Raw genomic sequence first — 26,094 nt, forward strand, 5'->3', positions numbered from 1 at the left:
TATCATGTGCTTATATGCTTAAGTGTTTTTTTCTCGATCTCAAACTACGCCCCCTGTTGGGAATAGTCTGGAATAGACTTGACTTTAATCCCATTTCTGTGTTTCCCCATGTTGGTTTTCTTATATGTCTTGAAAGGGATGTAACTGAAACGAACGTGGACACAGGCCCTGGTTTTTCCATGAAGAAGTTTCAGTTTGAGATTGATTGATGATTGATTGGATGATGTGGCTGTAGATGCTTCTTCTAATGCCTTTGTAGGTCTCAAGTGTCTGTTCTGGCGGCAAAAACACGACCAGCTGATGAGGCACTTTTGGTCGATATGTGAAATGAGTGATCCACATACTTGCCGGCAACCAGAAGCTCAGATATGTCGGATATTGAATCCAAAAGCTGAATTATTCACAGACAGTCGCTTCATCTGAGAACAAAATGTCTGCTGCAGTGAAGCAGGAGCTTTCAGTTTTGATCTACAGGTGTCAGAGTGTAAATCAGTTTAACCTTGGGAGGGATTCCTGGGTGACGTGACCTGCGTGCAGCTCCAACAGATTCTTCGTTGGACTTTCATGCAAAACGCTCTCAGACCAGTGAGAAATCTGAGCTCAAACTGACAAGAAATTAACACTTTGCTATCAGTCCTTCAGCAGCGCCCACAGACACACTCAGCCCTGCTAATGGGATCACGCTGTGCAGCAGATAGGAAGTTCCACGCCTAGATAAGGTCTTTATTGTGCGAGTGGGCGAGTGGTGATAGAGAGGACAGAGAGTGAGAACCGCGCTCAAGACAAAGCACCTTTTTCTTATCAATAATTGCTTGGCAACAGTGAATCAGCTACCTGATTACTCGCTGATTACTGGAGCCAACCGCAGCCCCTTCAAACGGCTCTATCAACGCCGTGTCCTGATTGTATCACAGCAAATTGCTGCTGCGTTGAGAGCAGGGCATATTAATCCAATTAGGCGTTCATTGGCTTTATTTATCTGTTTTTACCGGTAATATTCAGCGGATTTCAGATTATACCCAACACCATCCAGCCTTCATTATGCTCAGCTAATACGCTTCAAATGTGCTTGAAATGTGTGCCGCTGATCCCAAAAACAACACAAAGGCATAAAAACCTTCCTGAAGCTCAAATTTGGCTTAATTTTGACTCTTTACTTCACTCTCTGAGATAATTTAAGGTAATTACACCCACAAAGACCAGCACAAACAGGAAAAAAGTGTCTCTCTTCTATTATCAAAGATAGCTGTTGCTGTTGACCTTAAATAGATGTGAACGCCTCCAAGCACTTCAATAAATGAAATATTTTGCCATATTTGCATAAAGGAGCAAAATTTAAAAGGTGCTGAGTCCCAACAAAGCAGAATGTGGCAGAAATAGAAGAAATAAAAGAGCACAAGGAATAATTTGCACTCTACGCCTAATGCGGCAAAGGTACAATTATGGCCCCTGTAGTTCCTTTACACCAGTCTGCAACCTGTGGCTCAAGTTTTACAGCCCTGGGAAGATAACTAAATCTACAAAAAGGCAAACCTGAGAATAAATACATATTTTATTTCTGTGTGAATGGATTCATTTAACTGCCAACACACCTAATCAATATACTTGCTCCATATATCGCAAGAACTTAACCAAACAACAAAAATTTGTAAGTTGTCTGATAATATCAAAAAGTGTTATCAAATTCAAGAATTCCTCTAAAAAAAAACAATATTGCTAATTTTTTTTAAATTAGGATTTTTTTTAACTTTTGCAAAATTTCAGTATTTTCAATTATTTTTTTTTTGCAAATTTTACAAATTCTTGAAATTTTAAGACTGTTTGGATTTTTTTTTAAATTATTATTTTTTGAACTTTTTAAATTCAAATGTCATTTTTTTGTAAGTTATTGAAATTTTGAAACTGAATAATTTGGTAGAAATTTGAATTTTTTTTTTTTTTTTTAATTTAAAAATTTCAAATTTATTTCAAATGTCCCCCCAAAAATTGAACTTTTTAAAAATTATTAATTTTTCAAATTTTACACATTTTTGACATTTTAAAACTGTATTGAATTTTTTTAATGTATTACTTTTTGAACTTTTTTAAATTCACATTATTTTTTGTAAATCATTGACATTTTAAAACAGTTTAATTAAATTGTTGTTGTTTTTTTTACTTTTGCATTTTATAAAGAAATATTTTTTAACAATCTTTTATGGCAAATTTGTCAAAATTCAATTAGAAATTTTGGCAAATATCTGTACTTTTTGCAAATTTTGGGACTTATAAATGTTTTTATTTTCCTCACAATAAAAATTACCCATCAATAAAAGGTAGCTGGACCTGAATGTTATTTTGGAAACAGCCCTGACAGGTGTTTTTTTAACTAATTTTGCTACATAAGACAAAATCTTCACCTGGTGCATAAAATGAATACATTTGATAAAGTCAGTCGAGCGCACACAGCTTTCCTGCTTCATCTCTTTTCCTCCTGTGTGTTAAAGAGGGCCGACTGATAAATTCTGAAAAGTAAAGAGTAAATCATAAAACATATTGTGTGACTTACAGCGGACTTCCAGGAACATGAGCTGGTCGTCCTGTCCGATGGAGTTGGTGGCGCTGCAGAGATAGAGGCCGGCGTGCGTGAACTGGACGTTCTTCAAGGTCAGGGAGGACACGCGTGCATGGCTGCGCACCACGATATTCCTATCAACGCTCTGCAGAGATAAGACAGAGGAGAATCATTACTTATGATTCCAGAGAAATGAAGGCACGTCTCACTGCTCCCTGAGCGTTTCCTTTGTTTGTCACACTTTTGTTATTTCTGGTGTAGAGACGGAGACCTTCAAGGGAGAAACAACAAACCTGGAAGGCAAAGATGACGTGATTAGAGTTTGACTGGGATGAAAACACAACCTGGAGAGGTACTGAGGAATGAAGTGAGATCCTGCTCTCTCTAAAATGTGATGAAGATGTTAAACTGACAGGTGAACCCAGAAGTCAGAGATAGAAGAAAATAAAGTTAAATCCTGCGCAGGCTGTTAGGTGTTGTTACAGTTTTGTTAATTACAATTAGTGTGGATACTGAGCCGAGACTTGTGACTCAACAACCCACGACAATTATTGCTCTCAAAGTCTGAAAATGAAGCTTTGAATCTGGACTTGTCAGTTGAATCTGGCTTAGATTTAGGGCCAATCCAAACTTCCCCCTTAGCCTTTGGTTATAATGATTCCCATGTTTTTATCAGGTATCCAATCCTCTGCTACTCCACGTTAATATCAGCCATGTTTTGAATTATTGGTTATATTTAAAATCTTGGACAAAACGATCTAGCTAATGATGCTATAGCGGTGGCTACAGCTAATAATAGCTACACTGATGTCAGAGCAGGGTGACGTGTCTGTAACGTGTAAAGTTAGTGAATCCTGGTTATGTCCTGCCATTAGCTCATGTTTTAGCGTTTAGCTTGTGTTTTAGTCTTTGGCTCTGGTTTTGGCTTGTATTGTAGTCTTTAGCTTGGGTTTAAGCTCTTAGCCTTTAGCTTGTGTTTTAGCCTTAAGCTCATTTTTTAACCTTTAGGAAGAGTTTTAGCCTTTAACTCATATTTTGAGCCTGTAGCTTGTGTTTTAGCCTTAAGCTCATGTTTTAACCTTAAGCTTGTGTTTTAGCCTTAAGCTTATGTTTAAGTATTTAGCTTGCGTTTTAGCCTCAAGCTTATGTTTAAGCGTTTAGCTTGTGTTTAAGCCATAAGCTCATGTTTTAACCTTAAGCTTGTGTTTTAGCCTTAAGCTTATGTTTAAGCCTTTAGCTCTGGTTTTTGCTTGTGTTGTAGTCTTTAGCTTGTGTTTTAGCACTTTGCCTTTAGCTCGTGTTTTAGCCTTAAGCTCATGTTTTAACCTTTAGATAGGGTTTAAGCCTGTAGCTCGTGTTTATGCCTTTGGCTTGTGTTTTAGCCTTAAGCTTATGTTTAAGCTTTAGATGGAATTTAATCCTTAAGTTCATTTTTTTAAGCCTGTAGCTCCTGTTTTAGCCTTGAGCTCCCGTTTTAGCCTCAAGATTGTGTTTAAGCCCTAAGCTGATGTTTTAACTTTTAGACAATGTTTAGGCCTCTAGCTCATGTTTTAGCCTTTAGCTCATGTTTTAGCCTTTAGCTTGTGTTTTAGAGTTTAGCTCGTGTTTTCACCTTGAGATAGTGTTCAAGCCTTTCGTGCATGTTTGAGCCTTTAGCTTGTGTTTTAGCCTTTAGCTTGTGCTCTTTCTCTCTCCTTTTTATCTTTCTTCTGCTCTTCTGTCCTTTTTCTGTTCAACAGTTAAACTCCAGTGTCTACCATCACTACAAAATTAAACACAGAAATCGGTTTTAGCAGAGAAAAACACAGATCACTCTTCTTTCTAGTAAACTTCATCAGCTGGCGTGGTGTCGTCGTGGAGACTTAGATGTGCTGTAAATCAATGCAGTCCTGCTCAACCTGATCGGGTCGAAATAATCTAAACTGATGCTGATAATCTCATTTTAAAGTGTGAATTAGGATCAGGCAGATATCTAGAAGGGAGACTTTTTAAAGATCACTTAGAAACTCCTCACAGGGACTGAACAGTTAAAAGTCACTTTTTATGTGATAAATATGAAATAAACTAAGACACCATCCCTGCTCTGACCCTGAGCGAGTGAACAAACCAATAAACTACAAACTCCTGCAGCACGTCGATTTCTGCTCTGCCATTTAGCAGCGTAGTTGCAGGTTTACAGCTGCTCTAATTGCAGTTTGGACAAATAGCTTGTTAAACCTTGGTTTTATTTCCATTAGTAGCTCTCCTTCAATGCCCTGCCTGCTTTGTTGAACATGTTTCGTGAAAGGGCAGCTCGAGGAAGGACACCTTAATTCAGGACAAGCTCTGAGCCCGGCTGACATTTGAATCCAGGAGATGACTCCTCTGGACGTTTTTTTTTTTTTTTAAATAATGTGCTTTGACCTCGTTTTATCTGTATGTGTTCAAAAAGATTTGGTTTTCTGCTTTGATTTCTGAATATTTTCACAAACAACAAGCTGCGAAGATAGCCTCCCTACCAGGGCGGTAATCTAGATGAATTCCTGAAAATTTGCTGCTACAAAAAAAATCAGAACATCAATAATGAAAAGGAGGCACCATGTAGCAGGCTTTATAAACACTGAGGCTTTCCTGACTCCTGAACAGCCTCTGGGCAACACACAGCCCAAACCAACAGGGAACACACACCTCCGTTCTGGCTGCCATGACTTTCTGTTAATATTCCAGGAATTCAGCGTTCGTGTGTGATAAAAAAAATGTTGTATTGGCAGTACGAAGCGTTATCATCCTGAGAGGACGGGGGCTGCAGATGTGGCAGAAACGTTTCTGCTGTTTACTGAAGATGTGAGGGAGTGTCCGGGAACATTTTGAAAGGGCAGCATTAATCTTGTCTTGCCGCGGTGACACAGCACACTGTAGGAACGTGGAGAAGGTTAATGGAGACGAATCCTTTATGATACAACAGAGGTAGAAGTGAACAGGCGGACCTTTGTACAAGATTTATTCATTAATTTGAATGAATCATTTTAATTATACGGCTCCCGTTCGTCGCTGAATTCATTAAAAAGAAGTGTGGACGCATAAAAGGAATTATTTTTCACAGTTTCTCCTGTTTGTAGTCGCTGCGTGTCGGCGCGGTGCAGGGCAGACACTGGCGCTCTCCGTTATGTAACCTGTCAATACATGTGTTTCTCTTGTCAAACACTCGGTACAACTGTCGGAGAGAGGCTGCCAGCTGCCATCTGCGCAGGCTGCGTCTGTCAGGGATGCAGGAACAAAACACAGCTCTCCTTTTCATATGTGCCGCTTCTATATTTCATCACCTCTGTACCTCGGGAAGCTCTCCTGACTCTGTAAAAGATGTTAATGCAGCATTAGTGTCAGACCTGAGTTCCTGGAATATAACATGAGGAGTGGGAACAGCTGCTCATATAAGATCCTGTGCTGAAAATAAAGAGGGTACATGCAAATCTGCAGGCTTGAACTTGTACAGTGAAAGCCTGTTAGCGGTTAGCATGGCAGATAGCGTTGTGAAGGAGAGGGTTAGTGATGTTACAGTCTGCAAAAACGTCTTCCATTATATACTTTATAACCGGGAGGTGAGACATACCCACGATGATGGCCAAAAAAATGGCAAAAAGCTCTGAGCACAACTGTTTCTTGTAATTTTTGCGTCTCTTTTTTGTCATCTCTGCATTTGGACGGCACCAAACTTTTTGTGTCTGCAGTGATATTTTAACTATTTTTTCTCCTGTGTTTGTCTGGAGATCCTACATGTAACCATGGCTGCATTGTTTACATGTGTAATCAGCTGTTAGCAGCCTGTACCATGTCAATGCTAACTGGTGCTAGGCCGGATGTTTCCCCACAAGGTGAGGAGAAGGAGGTGAGTACGACGTGCTGGTTCTCAGGTGTGAGCTAAGAAGTGATGACATGGACCTGTCCTTCCATCCATCGTTATTGGGAACGTAAGATCTATCTCTAATAAGATGGACGAGCTAGCTGTGCTAACCCAGCAACAGAGAGAATACCAGAAGGCAGCGTAGCATCATGCTATTCACAGACATGGCTAACGGAGCTTAGCCCATTTTTTGGTTTTCTTGATTGCTGCTGTGACTCCTCCTGAATTTCTCCTCTGGGGTAAATAAAGTAAAATGAGGCTTCCTCTGAGGGTCTTGTTGACGATTAGCTCATTGGCTGTCACAGATGTCTTTAGACGTCAAGTCAATCGCAACCGCCTACTACATCTATAGAAGTAAATTATGTTTTTCAGCAGAGGGAGGCGGGATCTGGAGGAAGTGTCAATCAAAATCCTGCTCGTAAACTACTGTGGGTGAGAGCGGTGCTCTCTTTGGACGAGAGCTCAGCATGGATATGAGGAGAAGATGTGAGATGACAGAGGCACAGAGAGACGCTGTAAGTCAGAAAAGTTCAGGCAGCTCACGCTCCAACTGAGGATGTGTCGCTTAGTTCAGAGAGAAAGAGCGGCGCCATCGTGAGAAAAGAGATGAACGGGATTGAAAAAAGTATGTTTTGTCTGTTTTATGGATCAAAAATAGAAAACAACAAGGCAGCTAATGCTAATCCAATCATGGCATGTTTCTGAGAATGATCCTTGATGATCTTTTCTTCCAGATGTCGCCGAGTCTGAACCAAACAGCCTGTCAGAGTGAGCTTGCACAGTCGCAGCGACTCTGTTGCATCATCGTGCTCCAGTTTGACTCTCACTCTCATCTTGTTGTTGCTAAAAGCACTGCGGCAGCGAGTTGCTTCTTTTTAACTCTGCTCTGATGTATATTGATCGTCTGTCAGTGCAACAAGCAGCCGGCTGGAACATGCAGTTTGCAGTGACGGTGGGTGCAGCGTGGCGGAGTGATACGAAGCAGCAGAGTGAGAACGGGGAGATTCTGCCATAAATATGTTCACGTTGTTTACTGTCACTTAGAAAATATCCAGCCTATCACTTTAAATCCTTTTATTTTAAGAGACTAAGCGCTCGTTTTTAAATCAAAATCAAAATGAGCATGACTGATAAATATCGGTTGTAACTGGCTGTAGTCCTCCTGCTCTGCTCCACACACTGATTCCTAATTCTGCTGTTATCTCGTATCATCTCTGTAATTTTTCCCTGTATTGTTTGGCTCAGTGATGTATCCTAACAGAGAAATCTCCCGCCACACCTTTTCTTTTCTAATTACAGACTCCAGCTCCTCTGAATGGCCTCCTCACCCCTCGAACAAGCGACAGCCCAGACGTCTTCATTTGTTCAACATGCTTTCTCTGTTCTCCTCCTCCTCTTCTGTGTGAACAGCCACGGTCAGCACGGATACAGTCATAAAAATGTGACTGCTGTTGCAGTTTTTGCTTTCATCCTAATCTGACATCAACATCTGCTGGACCGATCAAGCCTCCCTGCACCGTCGCTAACCCCTGAAAGTTTCGAGCTTTCGTTTCAAGTCGAGCTTCTGAAAAAGCACATCCTGTCATCATCGCTACACCTCACATACATTTCCAGTAACTTCTTTTTTTCACTGCAGCTGAAAGGGCAGACTGGCTGATGAAAGCAGAGCCGTGTCTCAAAGAGCTTCAGACTCTGAGCCTGACAAGCAGATCCAACAATGTGGCCGCTGTAGCAAGAATACGGCTGATTAATAACCGTCTTCCAATCCAGGGCCCGGATCTTCCTGCAGGATGTGGCTCTTCAGGGTGAACCTGCACGTACCTTAGACATTAAACAGTCTGCGCAGAGCATTTAAAGGAGGTCACTGTCAGTTAAAGTCAGAGACTTTGACATTCAGGAAACTCTGCTGCTCTGAAGCTACCAGGGAGTTTTTAACTGACGAGTGGTGAAGCAGGTAGTGTCTGAATCAGTGTTTGGTTAATCCCCTAACTCTACCTCCTGGAAATTATGTTTGCAGAGGACTCAGCAGCTCCCCTAATAACAGAACGATGACAATGAAACCACTGTCTGTGTTATGTTCAGTCAGTTTGAGTGGAGAGGAAAGAGATTTTTATGTAGAGCTGCAGGCAACAAGTGCATTACTGCGCGTTGTTATTAAAATAAGACGCCTTCACTGTCTGCATTATGTCTAAATACTGCATGAGAAAATAACGGTATATGTGTTTTATTTCCAGGAAACCAACATAAAATCCTTGCTGTTAAGTTTTCTAAGCTACAGAAAAAAAAATAAATTTGCAACCTCTCAAAACGTTACTGGGTTTCCTGACAGACGTGACATGGAATGATGCGTTTGCTGAATTATTTTGACTTCCTGTTACTGTATTTTTGCCTAATTTTGGATCATCTACATACCAATCCGTACACTTTTATCCATAAGACACATTTTGAAAGTGTGGTTCAAAGTGCATTCAAGTCACAAGAAATATGCAAAACATTTTTATTTTCTAAATATAATGATTTCAAAATATAAACAGATTTTGTTTTGTTTTGTTTTTAACACAGATTGGTCAGAGTTGAAATTACAGAAATAAAACTGCAATAAGATTATAGTTCAAGACAATAAATTAAAGAAAAAAAATATTTCACAAATTTGCAAAAATTGCAAAAATACTTAAAAAATTAAACATAAAAAAATCTGTTAAGTACTAAATTTGCAAAAGTTTCAGAAGATATTGAACCTCAAAAATTTTCCAAAATTTGCTGAAAATTCTAAAATTTGCAAAAATGTCAAAATTTTGATAAACTTCACACAACTTTATTTCACAAATGTACAAAAAATTCAAAGAAATTTGAAACTTAAAAATTTGCAAAAAAATTAAATAAAATATTATGAAACTCAAAGTATTTTCAAAAAAATTGCAAATTTAAAAAATGTAAATTTGAGAAATTTTACACAAATTTAAAATTTCACAAATTTGCAAAAAAAGAAAGTTAAAAATTTGCAAAAACTTCTAAAACTTCTGTTATTTGCAACATTTTCAAAATATTATGAACCCCTAAAAATATTTTAAAATTTGCAGAAATTTTTAGAATTGGAGAAAATGTCAAAACTTCATGAAATTACACACAACTTAGAAATTTCTCAAATTTGCAAGAATAAAAAAAATGAAAATGAAAAACTGAAAAAATTTCTGAAACTTTCTACATTGGAAAAAAAAACCTTAGGATTTTGAACCTTAAACTTTGTTATCTGCAAAAATGTCAAAATTTGGAGAAATTTCACAAATTTTTTTAAAGAATACTTGAATTTGATAATAGATTTTATTGCAAGATGTGATGCATATTTAGTGTAACATATTGTTGCTGCAGGTTGCCTTAGGTTTATGTCTTTGGTTAATGCCAACTTTTTTTTGGTTTGATGACTTTGAAAAACTTGAATTTTGTTTCCAAAAAGGAATTTTTGCTTCAGCGCATGGGAGAAAAGGCAGAGTGTATTGTTAAATTATGTGCTAAGAAAAGATTAAGCAATTCTGTAACTGTTGTGAATTTTCAACGGGCACTTTTTGAACATGACATGTCAATAAAATACAGTTGGTCCAGTAAAAGTGAAGTTGTGTGGCTTCCTGTCAAAGTTTCTTACCGAGCGTAACGTTTTGAAGAAAGCTGAAGTGAAATGAAAAGCTTGAGTCTGTCAGTCTGGGAAACTAAATCATACATTTGCTGGAGCAAATTAATTACATATGAACTTCTTTGGAGCCGGACTAACATCCCTGCGGTCGATACCCTTAAGTTTCAAGTGTTAATTTGATTTTGTGCACAGCTCTGGTTATTTACATCCATCGGGAGCGTTGTGAATGATTGCTGGTTTAATCTTTGTATCTGCGATGGCTGAAAAACCTTGCTCCAAGCTTCAGGTAAATACAGCTCTGCCACTTGATCCCTCCTGACTTTGTGAGTGTAAGAGGTGAGCTTGAATGCTCTATTCACATCGCTGACATGAATGGCATTCAGCCATTCAGCCAGACGGGTTATTATAATCAGAGCATGATCTGGTTCAAGTATACGGCTGCTGCCTAAAGTGCTCCTCTCAATGAAATAAAGACACACTTTAAAGACTTGGCCGTTCTCTTTAGCATAATACTACCTCTCAGGGAGCATTCATCATTGTGACTAATCGTAATGCCTGCTTGTTAGCAGGCTGTGATTTATGTCTATCACAGAGCTGAACTCTGCCAGAATCTAAAGCAAGCAGGGCCAAAACTATTATCTGTGACTTTGGATTAGTTTGATCAATGCTCCGCTATTAGAAGTGCATCCATCAACAAGTGATTTTCTGAGCAAGGCCGCATCAAAATCTCTAACACGGGAACATTTCTGTTTATCGCCGTGCAGAAACAAAGACTGATATCTCCAGACATAAAATGCTGGAGATAAATAAGGTTTGTGCAATTCTTGCTTCAGCTCTTTTTTATCTTAACAGCCAGATGCACTTATCAGGTTAAACACATCGTCTCATACGCTCACTCTTCTTATCCCGGAGAGACAAGAGAAAGCAGCGTGGAGGGAGGTGTGACATGTTCACAGCACAGGGCAGGCACCAACAACACCTTTATCTACAGACAAAGAGCACAGCTTAACTACAGTAAAAGGTTACACTGGGCTTCTCCTGATAGCATCTGGTTGTTTACAAAAGAGAGTGGAAACGGGCATTATGGGTTAATGAAATCACCTCAGAGTGAGGGTCCTGCAAAGCTGAAGACTACGGCTAAAATCTGACATTAAAGAGTCTCATTCAAGGCTTTTAGTCATTGGTCAAACTGAGGACATGTCTGTTTAAATAACTATACGATCAAACATTGAGACCTTTGTTATTTTTCTTATATTTTCATTATTGTAGGCCTGAAATCCAGCTAATATCAGCTGTAACCACCTTTCGCTATGTCATTGAGCTTAAATGCTCTACTACCGGGATGTAAACAATCACAGGTGCCTCCTCAAAGGAACACTTTTTTTGTGTCTTTTAATTTGATGAGTAGCTTTAATGCTCTACTACCCTGATGTAAATAATCACAGGTTGCTCCTTTAAGAAATATAAATATATATATATATATATATATATATATATATATATATATATATATATATATATATATATATATATATATATATATATATATATATATATATATATATATATATATATATAAATATATATATATATATATATATATATTTTTTTTTTTTTCGTATTTTACTTTAGTAAGTAGCTTCAATGCTCTACTAACCGGATGTAAACAACCACAGATGGCTCCTCAAAGGAACTTTTTTTTTGTGTATTTTAATTTGATGAGTAGCTTTAATGCTCTACTACCCTGATGTAAATAATCACAGATGGTTCCTTAAAGAAATATATATTCAAATATTTTTTTGTATTTTAATTTAGTAAGTAGCTTTAATGCTCTACTAACCGGATGTAAACAATCACAGATGGCTCCTCGAAGGAACTTTTTTTATTTTTATTTTTTTTAGGCAGTAGCTTTAATGCTCTACTACCCAGATATTAACAATCACAGATGGTTCCTTAAAGAAATATATATTCAAATATTTTTTTGTATTTTAATTTAGTAAGTAGCTTTAATGCTCTACTAACCGGATGTAAACAATCACAGATGGCTCCTTGAAGGAACTTTTTTTATTTTTATTTTTTTTAGGCAGTAGCTTTAATGCTCTACTACCCAGATATTTACAATCACAGATGGTTCCTTAAAGAAATATATATTCAAATATTTTTTTGTATTTTAATTTAGTAAGTAGCTTTAATGCTCTACTAACCGGATGTAAACAATCACAGATGGCTCCTCGAAGGAACTTTTTTTACTTTTATTTTTTTTTAATTTAGGCAGTAGCTTTAATGCTCTACTACCCAGATAATAACAATCACAGATAGCTCCTTGAAGAAATATATATTTAAATATATTTTGTATTTTAATTTAGTAAGTAGCTTTAATGCTCTTCTACCCAGATGTAAACAATCACAGATGGCTCCTCAAAGGAACTTTTTTTTTTGTTTTTGTTTTTGTATTTTAATTAAGTGAGTAGCTTTAATGTTGTACTACCCTATATATATATATATATATATATATATATATATATATATATATATATATATATATATATATATATATATATATATATAGTATTTTAATTTAGTAAATAGCTGTGGCTTATATAACTAGCTTAAAAGCACTTAACCTAAGCCTCACACACACTTAAAACAAGTCAAAAGTCATGTCATAAGAGGAGACTGAATGGGCAAAGACAGAAACAAAATATTTTTCCGTCTGCTCTGAGGTTTTGGGACAGTTTGCCTGATAAAGTCCAGTCTGCTGAGTCAGAGGCAATTTTGAAATCACTTCTTGAAACACACATTTATCAGAGCCTTTCTTGATTTTACTTTTTCTTTATTTTCCATTATTTAAAATTTGTTTTACCTTATGGTAACCCATTTTTAGTCCTAGGCTTCTAACCCAGCTTGAGACTCTGCTCTTTTCATGGTTTGTTTATAGTTCTTAGCACTTGTTTTTAAGAACAATGAAATAATCATTTCAGTGCACCTTTGCTTTATTGGTTTATTTATTTACTTATTTATGCCTGCACCATCTTTTATGTACAGCGCTTTGGTTCTGCTGTGATTGTTTTTAAAGTGCTTTATAAATAATAATATGATAATAATAATAGCTGAGTTGAGTCATTGTCTTCATATTCTAAAAATAATTATTTGTTTTTATCTGTTTACTTCCTAATTTTGCTGGAATATTAATTGCTTTGTTGTTTTAGTTGCCAGTAAAGGACTCTGTAACTTTGTTATTAAAAATTACCACATAAATAAACCTTCGTCTTCTTCTAATAAAAATAAAAATAAAAATAAAAAATGAAAATAATAATAATAATAATAATAATAATAATAATAATAATAATAATAATAATATTTTGACTTAAAGTGGATGAACATTTATCAAATGTTTACTGGCATCCTTCCACAGTTTACCCCCAACAACAGAAACAAATCTCAGTTTGATACCTCTATAACTTTTTGTATGTAAAACATCTTTTGAATGGAGTGTGGTCGTGATGAATTTGATTTTTTGTGGTAGAATATGTTGTTGAATTTTATGTTATGGGAATTTAGAAACAGTTGGTCCATGTGAGCATAACAATAGGTACTGCTTGTTTTTTTTTTTCAGAAGAACTAGTTAGATAAATGGTGCTGTATTCTGATTGTTTTCCAACTGGTAAACAACTTTTGGGACTAGTTGGTTGATCACAATTTACATTCAGCAGCTCAAAGTTGGTGATCTGGGAAAATGCCTTCAACGGGAACAGACTTAAACGGACACTAAGGTTTCAAAGTAACAGGCTGTTAACACAGCTAGGCCTTCAAAAAGCTGTTGGTCAACGAACACATTTTGCCTGTTGGATGGTTTGTTAGGAGTATAAACTGTTTCACTATAAAAGTCAGAAGTTCTACCTGGAATCCAGGTGACGTTCCAACTATGAAACACAACACAAGTGAAGCAGTTTTTAAAGTCTAAACCTTACTAACTAGAAAGAGGCACTTAGCGCTGGGTTCCTCGCAGCAGAGGACCCAGACGGACGTTTCTGGCGTTCTGTTTTCTGTCAGAGATAGCAGCGGCTGAAAAGGGTCCTGGTGTATTTTGAGAGTGAAGCGTAAATTAAATGTTTTCTTGTTGTGTGCGGCAGGGAGTGAAGTTAGCTTGTTACTTTGTGTCAGTGCATTTTAAGGCCAGTAGTTCTCACTCTGCAGAGGGCCAAGAGTTTGCATGTTTCTTGCCAAAGGCGTCAGCAGGGAGCTCGTGTTTGAAAGTGATTTCTAATGTATAATTAAACATGCTTGTTATCGTTTTACCGTGGGAAGCTGTGGTTTGTTTTTTTTAAATTTATTTTCTGTTTGCTGGAATCTTTCTTTCTGGCGTTGAGTTGTCAGAAAATCTTAAGCCTTTGTACCATCTCAAATGAGGACAGACACTTGAGGGATTTCTTTCACTTCCTTTATAGTGGAGACTGAAAAAAACTTCACTGCAAAAAAACTAAAATATTATCAAGTGTTTTTGTTAGGTGGCATATTGCACTTAATCTACTTATTATTTTGAAACAAACAAACAAAAAAAAGAATAAATAAAAATAGATTGTCAAATTCATAAAATTAATTTAAAAAAATTATATAAATAAGTTAATAAACGAATCTAAATAAATAAATACATAAATAAATAAATTAATAAATGAATAAATAAATTTGCTGGTGAATTTACTGGTTATATAAAAATCAAGATATTAATCAATTTATTAATTAACTATTTTGAATAAATAAATAAATAAATAAATATTAAATAAATAAATAAATAAATAAAGGAGAAAATAATAATTTAATTAATTTACTGGTAGATTAAATGGTTAAATGATAAATAGATAAATGCATAAATAAATAATTAAACAAACAAAAAAAAGCTTAACAAAAATAAATAAATAAATAAATAGATAAATAAAAATTTGTCCCGTTTTTAATGACATAACTATTCGGTAAAACAGGAATTTATTTTTTTCAAGAATTTTCTCTTTTCATAAGATATTATCTCATAAAAATTGAAACATACATTTTTTTTTCTATTTTCCTGTTTTCTATCTCATAAAAGTATAAGTTTCTCATAAAAATGGAAAATTCAAAAACAAATCAACTATTAATAAATCTTGTTTTTATGAGATAGTTACTTCTAAAAAAACGGGAGATTTAAAAAAAAAAAAATTATTTGGGTGACTGCAAATAGCCACAGTATATTTGTCTTATTCTTAGTAGAAAATGTGATTTTAGTCTTAGTCTGAGCCACATTTATCTAATTTAAGGTATTTTCAATCTGCCAAGATTTAAGAAAAGTTACTTGTATTAAGACGTTATTCTTGTAAGCAAATTTTAGAGGAAATTTTTCTTGTTCCATTGGTAGATTTTTGTCCTTGTTCAAAGCATTTCAGACCTCATTTTTTTTATTAAATAACTTAAAACAAGATATTTTCCTGGACTGACCAGTTGAATGTGGCTCCTATCAAGTTTCATAAGACACTTTTGACTTAAAATAAGACTAAAACACCAGATAAGATTTCTTTTTTTTGCTGTGTTCATTGCAAAACAATGAAGGGAGGTACCTTTTATTTAAACCGTAGTAATATATTATAGAAGAAAACATGCAGACTCCTGGCGTTTAACACTGAGATGTAGCATATGAAAGCACTGTGTTAGGTTTTAGTAGAGCTTGGTGGGTTAAGGCCGACCACCAGCAGAGCACACAGTGTTTCAGAAGCTCACGTCTTACCTGGAGTAAGAAAAAACTCTGACATCTATCTACAAAGTGTGTCAACAAAAGGGACTGACTGCAAACTGGAAAATCTCTGCGTCTAGAGGTGGGATTATTTCCTTCTACAAAAAGAAAACAGCAGCACACTGTGCTCTGGATCTACATGGATAAACATAGTGCTATGATTTCTACACACTGAGTGAACAGCTGTGTGTAGTGAGGGTTAAACACACACGGTGACAACACGTCTGCTCTGCAATTAAAAGGTGTTATCTAATGTGTAAGTCTGCACTACCACACTAACGTCACACTATGTTTAGTAGTTATACCTCATATTTGTCTGGTCGCGTCCATGAAGCCTAGAGAGGACAAACACACAGGAAGCAGAGACAAACAGTGACATAATGAAGCAACGTAAGCACACAGACTGAGAGCAGACTGAAACACCTGCAGGACACCTGTAATTATCCCATGTTTGAGACACCACACACACATATCGGATATAAATTTGAGTCATTTCCAGGATAAATCTGAGCCCATTTCACTGCCTTCCAGGTTGGTTTAGATTTACATCAATTTCAATACGCAGGAAAATCAGCTTCCAATAACTTCAAAATTGCCCACAGAGTGAGCTAATCCATCACAGTGAACTTTCCCTCTGAGTTTCTATTGTGTTGTTTATGTTTGAATATAACTGATGCAGATTTAACACATTTCACACTTTGACAAATCACTCAAATCAGCGTGAGAGTTGATTTATAAACCCGCACAAATGAAATGGAAACAAATGCCTGCAAGATAAAAAGTTAAACGCATTATTATTTAAAACAATTGTAGCTTTAACATCAGGGGGATTGATGGAAGACAGGCTCCAACACGTATGAATAATTTATGTGTGGTTCATAAGAATATCAATAACAGCTGCAGGGGGTAACCTTTCATAGCAACGCTGACTCTTGTTCATATATCGAGATGAATTCATAATGATTTATTCATTTTGTCGGGTTAAATTAGAAGACCCTTTACCATAGGCTGTGTGAATACATGGACGGAACAACAGCACTCCAAAAGTGAAGCTAAATAAGAGCTCCCTCTGCTGGCTGGCAGCTGTAAACATGACGAACCTTACAACCTCCATTGAACAGATATTGGATGAGCAAATGCTGAATGTTGAAATGCTGGTTTCCATGGTAACGGATCATTTTCCATTCATTTCTATTGGCTTTTTTTTTTTTTTTTAAATGTTGAATGTTTTAATGACAAACCTAACCACCTCCATTGAAACAGATGGACCATGAGCAAATGCTGAATGTCGAAATGCTGGTTTCCATGGTAACAAATCATTTTCCATTCATTTGTATTGGCATTTTTTTTTTTTTTTTTTAATGTTGAATGTTTTAAAAAAGTAAGACATTCTGAACATTTTGCAATTTGGTTGGTGAAGATCTGTAATTATTTGTTGGAGGAGTAGGGAGTCAAAAAACGTGCGGAAGAATAAGAAGTGTAATAATAAAGTTGGATTTCTATATGTTGAAATTCTGTCTCTGCTGTCTTTAAAGCTAGTTTTAATGATGTTTTTTAATGTCTGTGTATTAATTCACATGATTTATTAATTCTGTAATTAGTTATTTGACATTTAAAACTGAGTTTTATCTATAAACTGTGTATTAAATTGATAGATGTAAATGAATAGAATAGAAGTTATGTCTATGATGTCATCCATTAGTTTCTGATGCAGAGTTCTGAAGCCTGTTGTTATATATGTAATACTGGGGATGTGGAACTGAACCTAGCTTTGTGTGAGTTTGCTTTGAGTTTGGATTGGTAAAAAGTCGGGCCTTTAACCTCTGTGCAGTCAGTCACAGGATGTCCTTATATGGTCAAAACCTTTAAATTCAATTACTTCAAAAATAAAGAAGCTAAATCTTAAGGACCTGCAGTTTTTTTACGATCCTGCATGGGCTTCAAATTTTTCGACAGGGGTTTCCACTTGGTTTGACCCTATGAATGAGTACACAACAAACAATGTCAGAAAACGTTTCAAAAACTTATACACCCTGCAAAAAAATGATATCTTACCTAGTTATTTTGTCTCATTCTTAGTAAAAAAAAAAAAAGTCTTTTTAAGCTCAATATGAGCCACATTCACCTCACAAGTCCAGAAAAGGTCTTATTTCAAGTCATGTAAAGACAAAAACAAGGTATGAATTGCTGTAATAAGTTGAAAAAAAAATCTATCTGATAGTTACAAGCAAGTCAGACCTCATTTTTGTCTTTCAATAACTTGAAACAGGACATTTTTCTGGACTGACTAGTTGAATATGGCTCATTTTAAGTATCATAGGACACTTTTCACTTTAAATAAGACAAAAACACTTGATAACAGTTGAGTTTCTTTGCTGTGTATGTATCAACGCCTGTCAGAGAAGTGTTTTGGCATCACCTTTGTGAAACAAGAAGAGTAACACATGCACCATCCATCTTTAAAAGAAAAGAAAAGAAAGAAAGTGCTCCTAATATTACCAGTAGAGTGTGACAAATATTTAAACTAGAGAAAGACTAATATGTTTTTACAGGGTTGATACCGATACGGATTATCAGTAGTCAAGGAAGCCGATAAACGATACTTGGGGTCGATATTCATTTGCAGTAAAAGTGAAAATATTGGCGTCAAAATTTGGAATAATACGAACCTTAACACTAAACTTTGTTTAAAGCCTTTAAGCATATGTTTTAATAAGTAGCTCCTTTAATTTATTTACAGTAAGGCACAGCTGTGCTATCAAGCTAGCTGTCAATCATGGGCTCAAACCAAGTGGAAACTGCCAGTTGAGAAATTTGAAGCCCATGCAGGTTCACAAAACTGCAGTTCTTTAAGATTTATCTTCTTTATTTTTTAAGTTATGAAACGTACGTAAGTTTTGACCATATAAGGACATCCTGTGACTGACTGCAAAGAGGTGAAAGGCCCAACTTTTTGCTAATCCAAACTCCAAACAAACTCATACAAAGTTAAGTTGAGTTTCACATTTCCAACTGGTTTCAAAACTCTGCATCAGAAACAAATGGGTGACATCATAGACATAACTTCTATTCTATTCATTCACATCTATTTATTACGCAGCCTATAGATTAAACTCAGCTTTTAACCTCATCATCTGTGTATCCGTGATTGCAACGCTGCAATATTTGGTTTGAATGTGTGCGACCGTAGAGGACTGTCATGGTCAGGTCAGTATTTCTGGACCAGCGTTTCGTCCACCTTCAGGGGATTTCCTCGACTGGACAAAAAGCCAAACCGGGGCTTATTTCCTGAAGCAGCGTGGGGGCCTCTCAGTGGGATTTTAATTAACTTACTCTTAAAAAGAGGAGAATTTGGCCGCACACTAAGGAAAGCAGGGCACTGAAACCAATTATGAGAGAGCCATTAGCCATATCTGGGGACTGAGTTTCTCTAATCTGCAGCTTTCTGTGTTCACCCATTCATTCAGGTGCAGATCACTGGCACATACAGCACACACAGACAGATCTTATCTCATAGTGTAAAATGTAAAAAATGATAAATGGCAGTAATCTGTAAAGCAGCTCTACATCAAACTCAACGCCTCTCTTAGCGGCTGATACATTGTTAATGTTCTCTGTACTTTTTTCACCAGAGGAGTGAGAAGTGAAATTCAAAAGAGCAGTAACAGCCAGAGAAAAATGGCTCTTCTGTCTCCTCTCATTATGAATACGTCTGTTCCTTTGGCGGCCTGGCTGCTGTGATGTAGAACAGGAACGTGAATGGAAGACAGAGCGTGGCAAACAGTAACACGCCGATGATGAATGGCGATCCGATGGAAATTAGTGACAGCTATTACCAAATGATCAGCGGGATTTTCTGATTACAGCCGCATTTAATCAAAATTGATCTGACAGTGATAGATAGGAAAGAGAGGGATGGTGACAGGCGGAGAATGGAGGGAGATACCGGGTGACAACTGCAAGTGGCGAAGTCGCGTGTTGCAGGTGGAAGATAAGATTCAGTGACTCACAAAACAGCCGTGAATGCGCGGCGCTGCGTGAATGCTCCCTCTGATTGGCAGTCATAAATGGCACAGTTAATGGGAAAAAGCTGGGTTCCCCTAAGCTGAATTAAACCTATAAATCCTTCAGGACAAATGTGGGAAGATGAATAGTCAAACATTCAGCTGTGGAATGAAAAGTCGACATGGTGGAGTCGCACCAATTCAGGTTTCTAAGGAGGCAAAGTTTGTCTTTAGGGGAGAACAGGACAGGAAGTCACGAGGAAGTTTCAACCTGTGGCTCATTGTAGCTTTAAAAATTATTACCGAAATAAAGAATAGTTATTTTTCTTACAGAGGGTATTGATGATTAAAGACACTGACACTAAATAAAATCCTGTGTTAACATTTAGTTGAACTAAATCTTCATCCCATCTGTCAATAAAGCCTGCCACCGCTCTACTTCACCTCCTACAACATCAACAGCCCACCAACTTTCCATGCACCTGTGGCTAACCTCAAGTTTTACAGCCCTGGGAAGATAACTACATCTACAAAAAGACTAATCTGGAAGAAAATACAGATTTTAATTCTGTGTGGATGGATTCATTTAACTGACAACGTGCCCACTTAATATACAGGCTTAGTATGTGGCACGACGTTAGCAAACAACAAAACATGATGAGATGAGCCTCATGTTACTAAACTTAGGTATTCTAAATTTTTTTGCAAGTTAAACAATTTTATCTTTTTAATTATTTGCAAATTTTTAAGATCTCAAAATTTCACAAATATTTTAACTTTCAAAGTTTTGTAAATTTTTAGTTTTAATTATCAAAAAATAATAATAATTTTTGTAAATCTTTCCAATTTTTTTTTCAATTTATTTTGCAATTTTTTTAAAATTTCATTTTTAATTTAATTTAATTTAAATTTGCAAAGAATTCAACATTTTTGCAAATTATTGAATTTATTTTTCTTTTTTGAATTATTCACAAATTCATTGAAAATAATAACAGTTGAAAAACATGACTTTAACAATTTCACCAATTTATAAAATTTACTTTTTTTTGCAAATTTTGGAAATTTCACAAATATTTTAACTTTCAATGTTTTGTGAAATTTTTGAGAGGTTTTCAAATGTCAATTTTTGTATATCTTTCCAAATTTTTGATATTTTTAACATTTTTTGCACATTTTTAATTTCATAAAAAAATTGCAAAGAATTCAATTTTTTTGGAAAATGTTGATTTGTTTTCTTTTTTTTGCAAATTCATTGAAAATAATAAAAATATAAAAAGCATGTATTCAACAGTTTAATAAATTCCCAAATAACTTCTTGTTTCGATAATTATTCACTAGATTGTAACTCTGTATAGAATTTTATTCACTTTATAGTTTTTATTGTGAAGGTAAAGTAGATTTTAAAGACTTCAATCCAGGTGAGCAGAAAAAAAACCGGCTCTTATCAAAATAAAGTTTGCAGACCCCTGGTCATGCTCTTATGTTTTCATTAAAAATCTTGTAACCTGGAAAAATCCATCTGAACGGCCTCTTCTGATGGGTCATGTGAGGAGTGGATCGCTGAGTCTCCTCAGAGAGGGAACTTTCTGTTACCTGTACCCTCCCACATTGAGCAGCTTCCTGGATCCACTTCAGCTCGCATTCACTAACATCTTCACCATACTTCTTTAAAAATAAGTGATGCTGAGTTCTGTGGACGTCCTTTGCAGGCGTTTCCTCCTGCGCTGCTGCAGTTAGCCACCTTACTGCAGGGGGAAGTTATGATCAGGCCGAGCTGATATGAGCGTGTCACAACAGGTGTTCTATTCTTGGAGACATGCACGGTAAATGCTGCGAGAGCACCTGTCCCATTACATCCCACAGGAAAGGCAGAGACCGAGTTGCATAATATTTGGGCCAAACTGGCCTACTTAGCTTCACAGCGCTCTGCAGCTGTGTTCAGCTGCTGCTGTGTGATGGATTAAAGCTGCCGTGTCAGGTGTTATTTAACTTCAAATGCTGAAAACTACAACTTTGGAAATAGCTGCTTTATCTTTGGATCGTATCACTGAACGACAAAAAAAACTTGGAAGATCTTCTATCTTTGGGACCAGCACACCTGTCAGGTTTTGGATTTGAATATGAGGGAAATTTCCCGGCGTCCCACTGAGGTGTAAAGAGGTAAAATACGACCTGGTAGTTCGACCTGACAGCTTTGGAATGATGCCGTCGGCGCAAACGTTGTGCCATCTGCCACAGAGGCCACTGTGGGTGTACGGAGCCAAAACAATGATTTTAATGTTGGGTATTGAAAATAAAATTTGGCATTAAAAAAACATCCTGAAACTGAAAAAAGAAACTCTGGCATCGGGCATCAAATGTTAAATGTTATTTTCATTTTGATAAATTTTGGCATGCTGATGTTTTGAATAGAAAACACATTTTATTTGTTCGTTGCCTCTGTTTCATCAATGACAATTTATAATTTCAATTATGTTTTTCTTTTTTGATCACCTTTTTTTCACCGTCTTTTTTCATTTTTAACTTTCTGTCACACTTGGCATGGAGTGGAGGATTTGGGGGAGGGGCTAGGAGGGCATGAAGGAGGCCTTGTCAGCGAAGGCGTTGGCCTCAAACTCCTGGAGAGATAAAAGAAATCTCAGAGATAGACTCTTTCTTGATCACGATGTTAGCCACAGGTTAGCCAGCTAACGCCTGTTAGCTAACACTGGCTGCAGACTTCTGCAAACTCCTTGTTACACCATTTTGAACTAACTCTAATTCATCTCACATCTTGATGAATAACAGCAGAATAATAGACTAACTTATGGTTTTGGAGCTCCAGGTGTACTGTACGTACATTTCATCTCTGTGGATTTAACTTAAAGCTATGGTCTACGATTTGGAAGCTTTGTACATTTCAATAACACCGTTTATAGGGCTGTAATGGTCCTATGATCCAATCTACACAATATAAAGACTAAAAGAACAAAAAAAATCCATTCACTATATCCGCTGCAAAGCTGCAAGTTAGTTGACCAATCCGTCTCCCTCGCTTCGCACCGTCATGCCCATGGCCCCACCTCGTCCTTCCCCACTACCCCTCTCACGTCAGCTAGCTGCTCAGCTACCGAAGTGTCATGGAGCCAGAGAGAACGAAACCAGGAAGCTGTTACTGTTACCCTCCACAGGGAAGGGAAGACAACAAAAAAGTTTCACGGAAAAGGCTGAAGCAAGGAAGAATTATGAGCGATACAGGTGCCAACAGAGACTGAATATTGGAGAAATGTACGACTTGGAAAAAGCTGCAGAGGGATTTGGGACTGAAGACTGACGCAGAGACAGCTGAGTTTCTGTTGAACAGGTAATGACTTTGTTTCCCGCAGTGGGAGATGTCAGCTGAATAACTCTGGTTAGTCTGAGCCTGTACTGGCTAATGACTGAACGCTGCTGGTCGGAACAGGAAGGCTCTGTCAATAGATGTTAGCATAAGTTAGCCACACATCTTTAGCATCTCCGACTAATTCATGGTTTTGATCGCGCCGGTCCAACTGAAAAAGCTACCACTGTGTGTTACAAGGAGGATGACCGTCTGTTTGTTACATTTTCTGCCGCTTCTTGCTCTGTCAGAGGGGGCGTGTTGTTGGGAGGCGAAGAGGGCGATACAAGCTGGGGGGTGGGATCTTGGGACACAGAGGTGAGGGGTGAGTGAGGCTGCGTTTTTCAAATGTGTCTCATCAGACAAACTGGGTTTCAGATCGTAGACCATAGCTTTAAGCAAAAAGAAGAAGTCACCTGGGCTCTTCAGAGGAGTCACGAACAAACACCTGAGCTTAGTCTGCTGGTTCCTAAAATATCTGGATCTGTAAATGTTACCGTGCAGATTTCCTCCTAAAAGGGTCTAATTTGTGAAATGAGTGCAGTGTTAAACATCCTCGTGCCCCAAGGCGCTAATACAGAGCGAGAGTTTTAATGGTTTGTTTCACAGTCTCTGTTTCTCTTCTGTTGGAGTTTTCTTTGACCTTTAATGTAGGAAACAAACATCCCTCAGTGTTCAGTTTCACTCCTTCCACCATCTGCTTCATGGGAACTTCACAATACTTTTGTTTAGCTCTTAGCTCCTTTTGGGACGGTGTCTCTTGTGGGTTTGGTGCCAGCTCCACTTAAACAGATTTCTACCGAATTCAGCAGGGAGCAGGAGCGGTTGTTTGTAATTGGAGCTTCAGAAAAACATCCTGAGCGTCAAACTGATTTTCAGTTTCCCTCCGATACAGTAAATCACTTTGAGTGTGTCTTTGACCTCTAAAAATCTACCCGGGGAGTTGAAATGTGAGATATTTTCATCATAACCTGCAGGAAAAAAATCTTCTCTTGGCGGAAAATCTTTGAATAATTGTTGCAGATACGAAAAAGAAAAGTTGATCATTTCAGCAAGCTAATCTCTGTGAAATTCATCACATGAAATCCAAAAAATTTGGGGTGGACAGGAAGGACAGGAGCTCAGTTTGGACAGATTTAGCTGAAGGTGGCGTTCCTTCACCCATACAGAGATATCAGCCAGACACGGTGATATCTTAACCGAGACAGCCGTGTCATCGGGTGGAGCTGAGTGTCGTCAGCAAAAGTTTATAATGATGCAGAAACTGTGAATTCAGCACAGGGTAAGAGATATTAAGGGCTTAAAATGTTGTGATCAGGCCTCAATCATCTAAATTTGAAAAATGCTGATAAAATCCAGATCCTTATATTGCCCACTAACGGAGAACATGTTCCTCGGTCAAAAGCAGAGTTTACTTATATTTACGCAACAGGTATCCACATAAAAACTGACGACAAATCTGTCTAGATCTGCAACCTTCAAAGGAGCTACTCAGCTCACCTGGATTAAAGTCATTCAGGAGCCACAAAATCTACTTTATCTTCACAATAAAGATGATAAAGTTTATCAAATTCTATGCATAGCTGAATCTAGCAAATAATGACCTAAACCAGAAGTTTTTTGCATAAATGAGATTGTACATGTGATGTCTACTTTTTAACATCATTATAATCATTTAAATGTGGAAATTCAGTTTAATAAAAAATAAAGTAAATTAAAATAAAAAATAATAAGTAAAACAAATTTAATAAATAAAACTAAATTTACTTGCAAAATTTTCAAAAATGTCAAACAATTTAGAAATGTCATACAATTACAAAAAAAAATTAAACAGTTTTGACTTTTCGATAATTTGCAGAATTTTTAAAATTTGGATAGACAAAAAATTAATATGATAAATAGATTTAAAAAATATAAATGTATATTTTTTAATTTTCAAACAATTTGCAAAAGTTTCAAACAACTTTGAAATAAAAAAATGCAAAAACTTAACTATTTTTTTGAATAATTTTTTAATTTGATAACATATTGGTTCTATCAGACAACCCAGTTTTTTTTTTTTTTTTGGGGTTTTTGCTTATTTCTTGCCACATGTGCAGCAGGATGTTTTAAATTAAATGAATCCATTGGCACAGAATATGAATCTGTATTTTCTTCCACACTATTATTATTATAATTATTATTATTATAATTATTATTATAATAATAATAATAATTATTATTATTATTATTTCCAATAAAAAAGAGAAAAATAACACAACACTTTGCATAAAAAACTCCAAAAGAAAAACAAAAAAAATTAGCAAAGATTTAAAAAATATATTTATTTCAAAAAATTTTCAAAACTTTGAATTTTTTATTTATTTATTTATTTATTTATTTTTGAAATTGTAAAATTTGCAAAAAAAAAAAATCTTTAAGTTCACAGAAGAAAAAAAATAGAATACTCAAATTTAGTTACATATATTGAAAGTGAGGGTTAACTTCTCATTTTTTGTTGTTTGCTAATGTCTTGCCACATATCAATCATGTATATTAATCCAGCACATTGTCAGTGAAATGAATCCATCCTCACAGAATTAAAATCAGTATTTTCTTCCAGATTAGTCTTTTTGTAGATGTAGTTATCTTCCCAGGGCTGTAAAACTTGAGGTTAGCCACAGGTGCATGGAAAGTTGGTGGGCTGTTGATGTTGTAGGAGGTGAAGTAGAGCGGTGGCAGGCTTTATTGACAGATGGGATGAAGATTTAGTTCAACTAAATGTTAACACAGGATTTATTTTAGTGTCAGTGTCTTTAATCATCAATACTCTCTGTAAAGAAAATAAAAACTCTTCACTTCACAAGATTGTTTTTTGTGGATCCACTGTAAAGGAGTCAAAGGGCCGCATGAGGCTCCAGAGCCACAGG

The 26,094-nt window shown here is 36.3% G+C and overlaps 1 protein-coding gene across 5 annotated transcripts in view; it reads right to left on the reverse strand.

Moving 5' to 3' along the window:
• ncam1a (neural cell adhesion molecule 1a) overlaps positions 1-26,094 on the reverse strand; it is a 481,923-nt gene that overhangs the window by 89,591 nt on the left and 366,238 nt on the right. For 3 of the 5 annotated variants that reach the window (XM_074671801.1, XM_074671803.1, XM_074671805.1), the window contains exons 9-10: positions 16,129-16,158; positions 2,549-2,699 (exon numbers count right to left, since the gene is read on the reverse strand). In XM_074671801.1, coding sequence (XP_074527902.1) covers positions 2,549-2,699; positions 16,129-16,158 — 181 coding nt within the window. The remainder of the gene's footprint in view (positions 1-2,548; positions 2,700-16,128; positions 16,159-26,094) is intronic. The other 2 variants (XM_074671802.1, XM_074671804.1) reach the window with 1 other exon arrangement.

This window comes from Halichoeres trimaculatus, unplaced genomic scaffold (genome assembly GCF_033239565.1).
Source record: "Halichoeres trimaculatus isolate MK-OKI-2021-1 unplaced genomic scaffold, fHalTri1.1 fHalTri1_scaffold_6, whole genome shotgun sequence".
Classification (NCBI taxonomy): domain Eukaryota; kingdom Metazoa; phylum Chordata; class Actinopteri; order Labriformes; family Labridae; genus Halichoeres; species Halichoeres trimaculatus.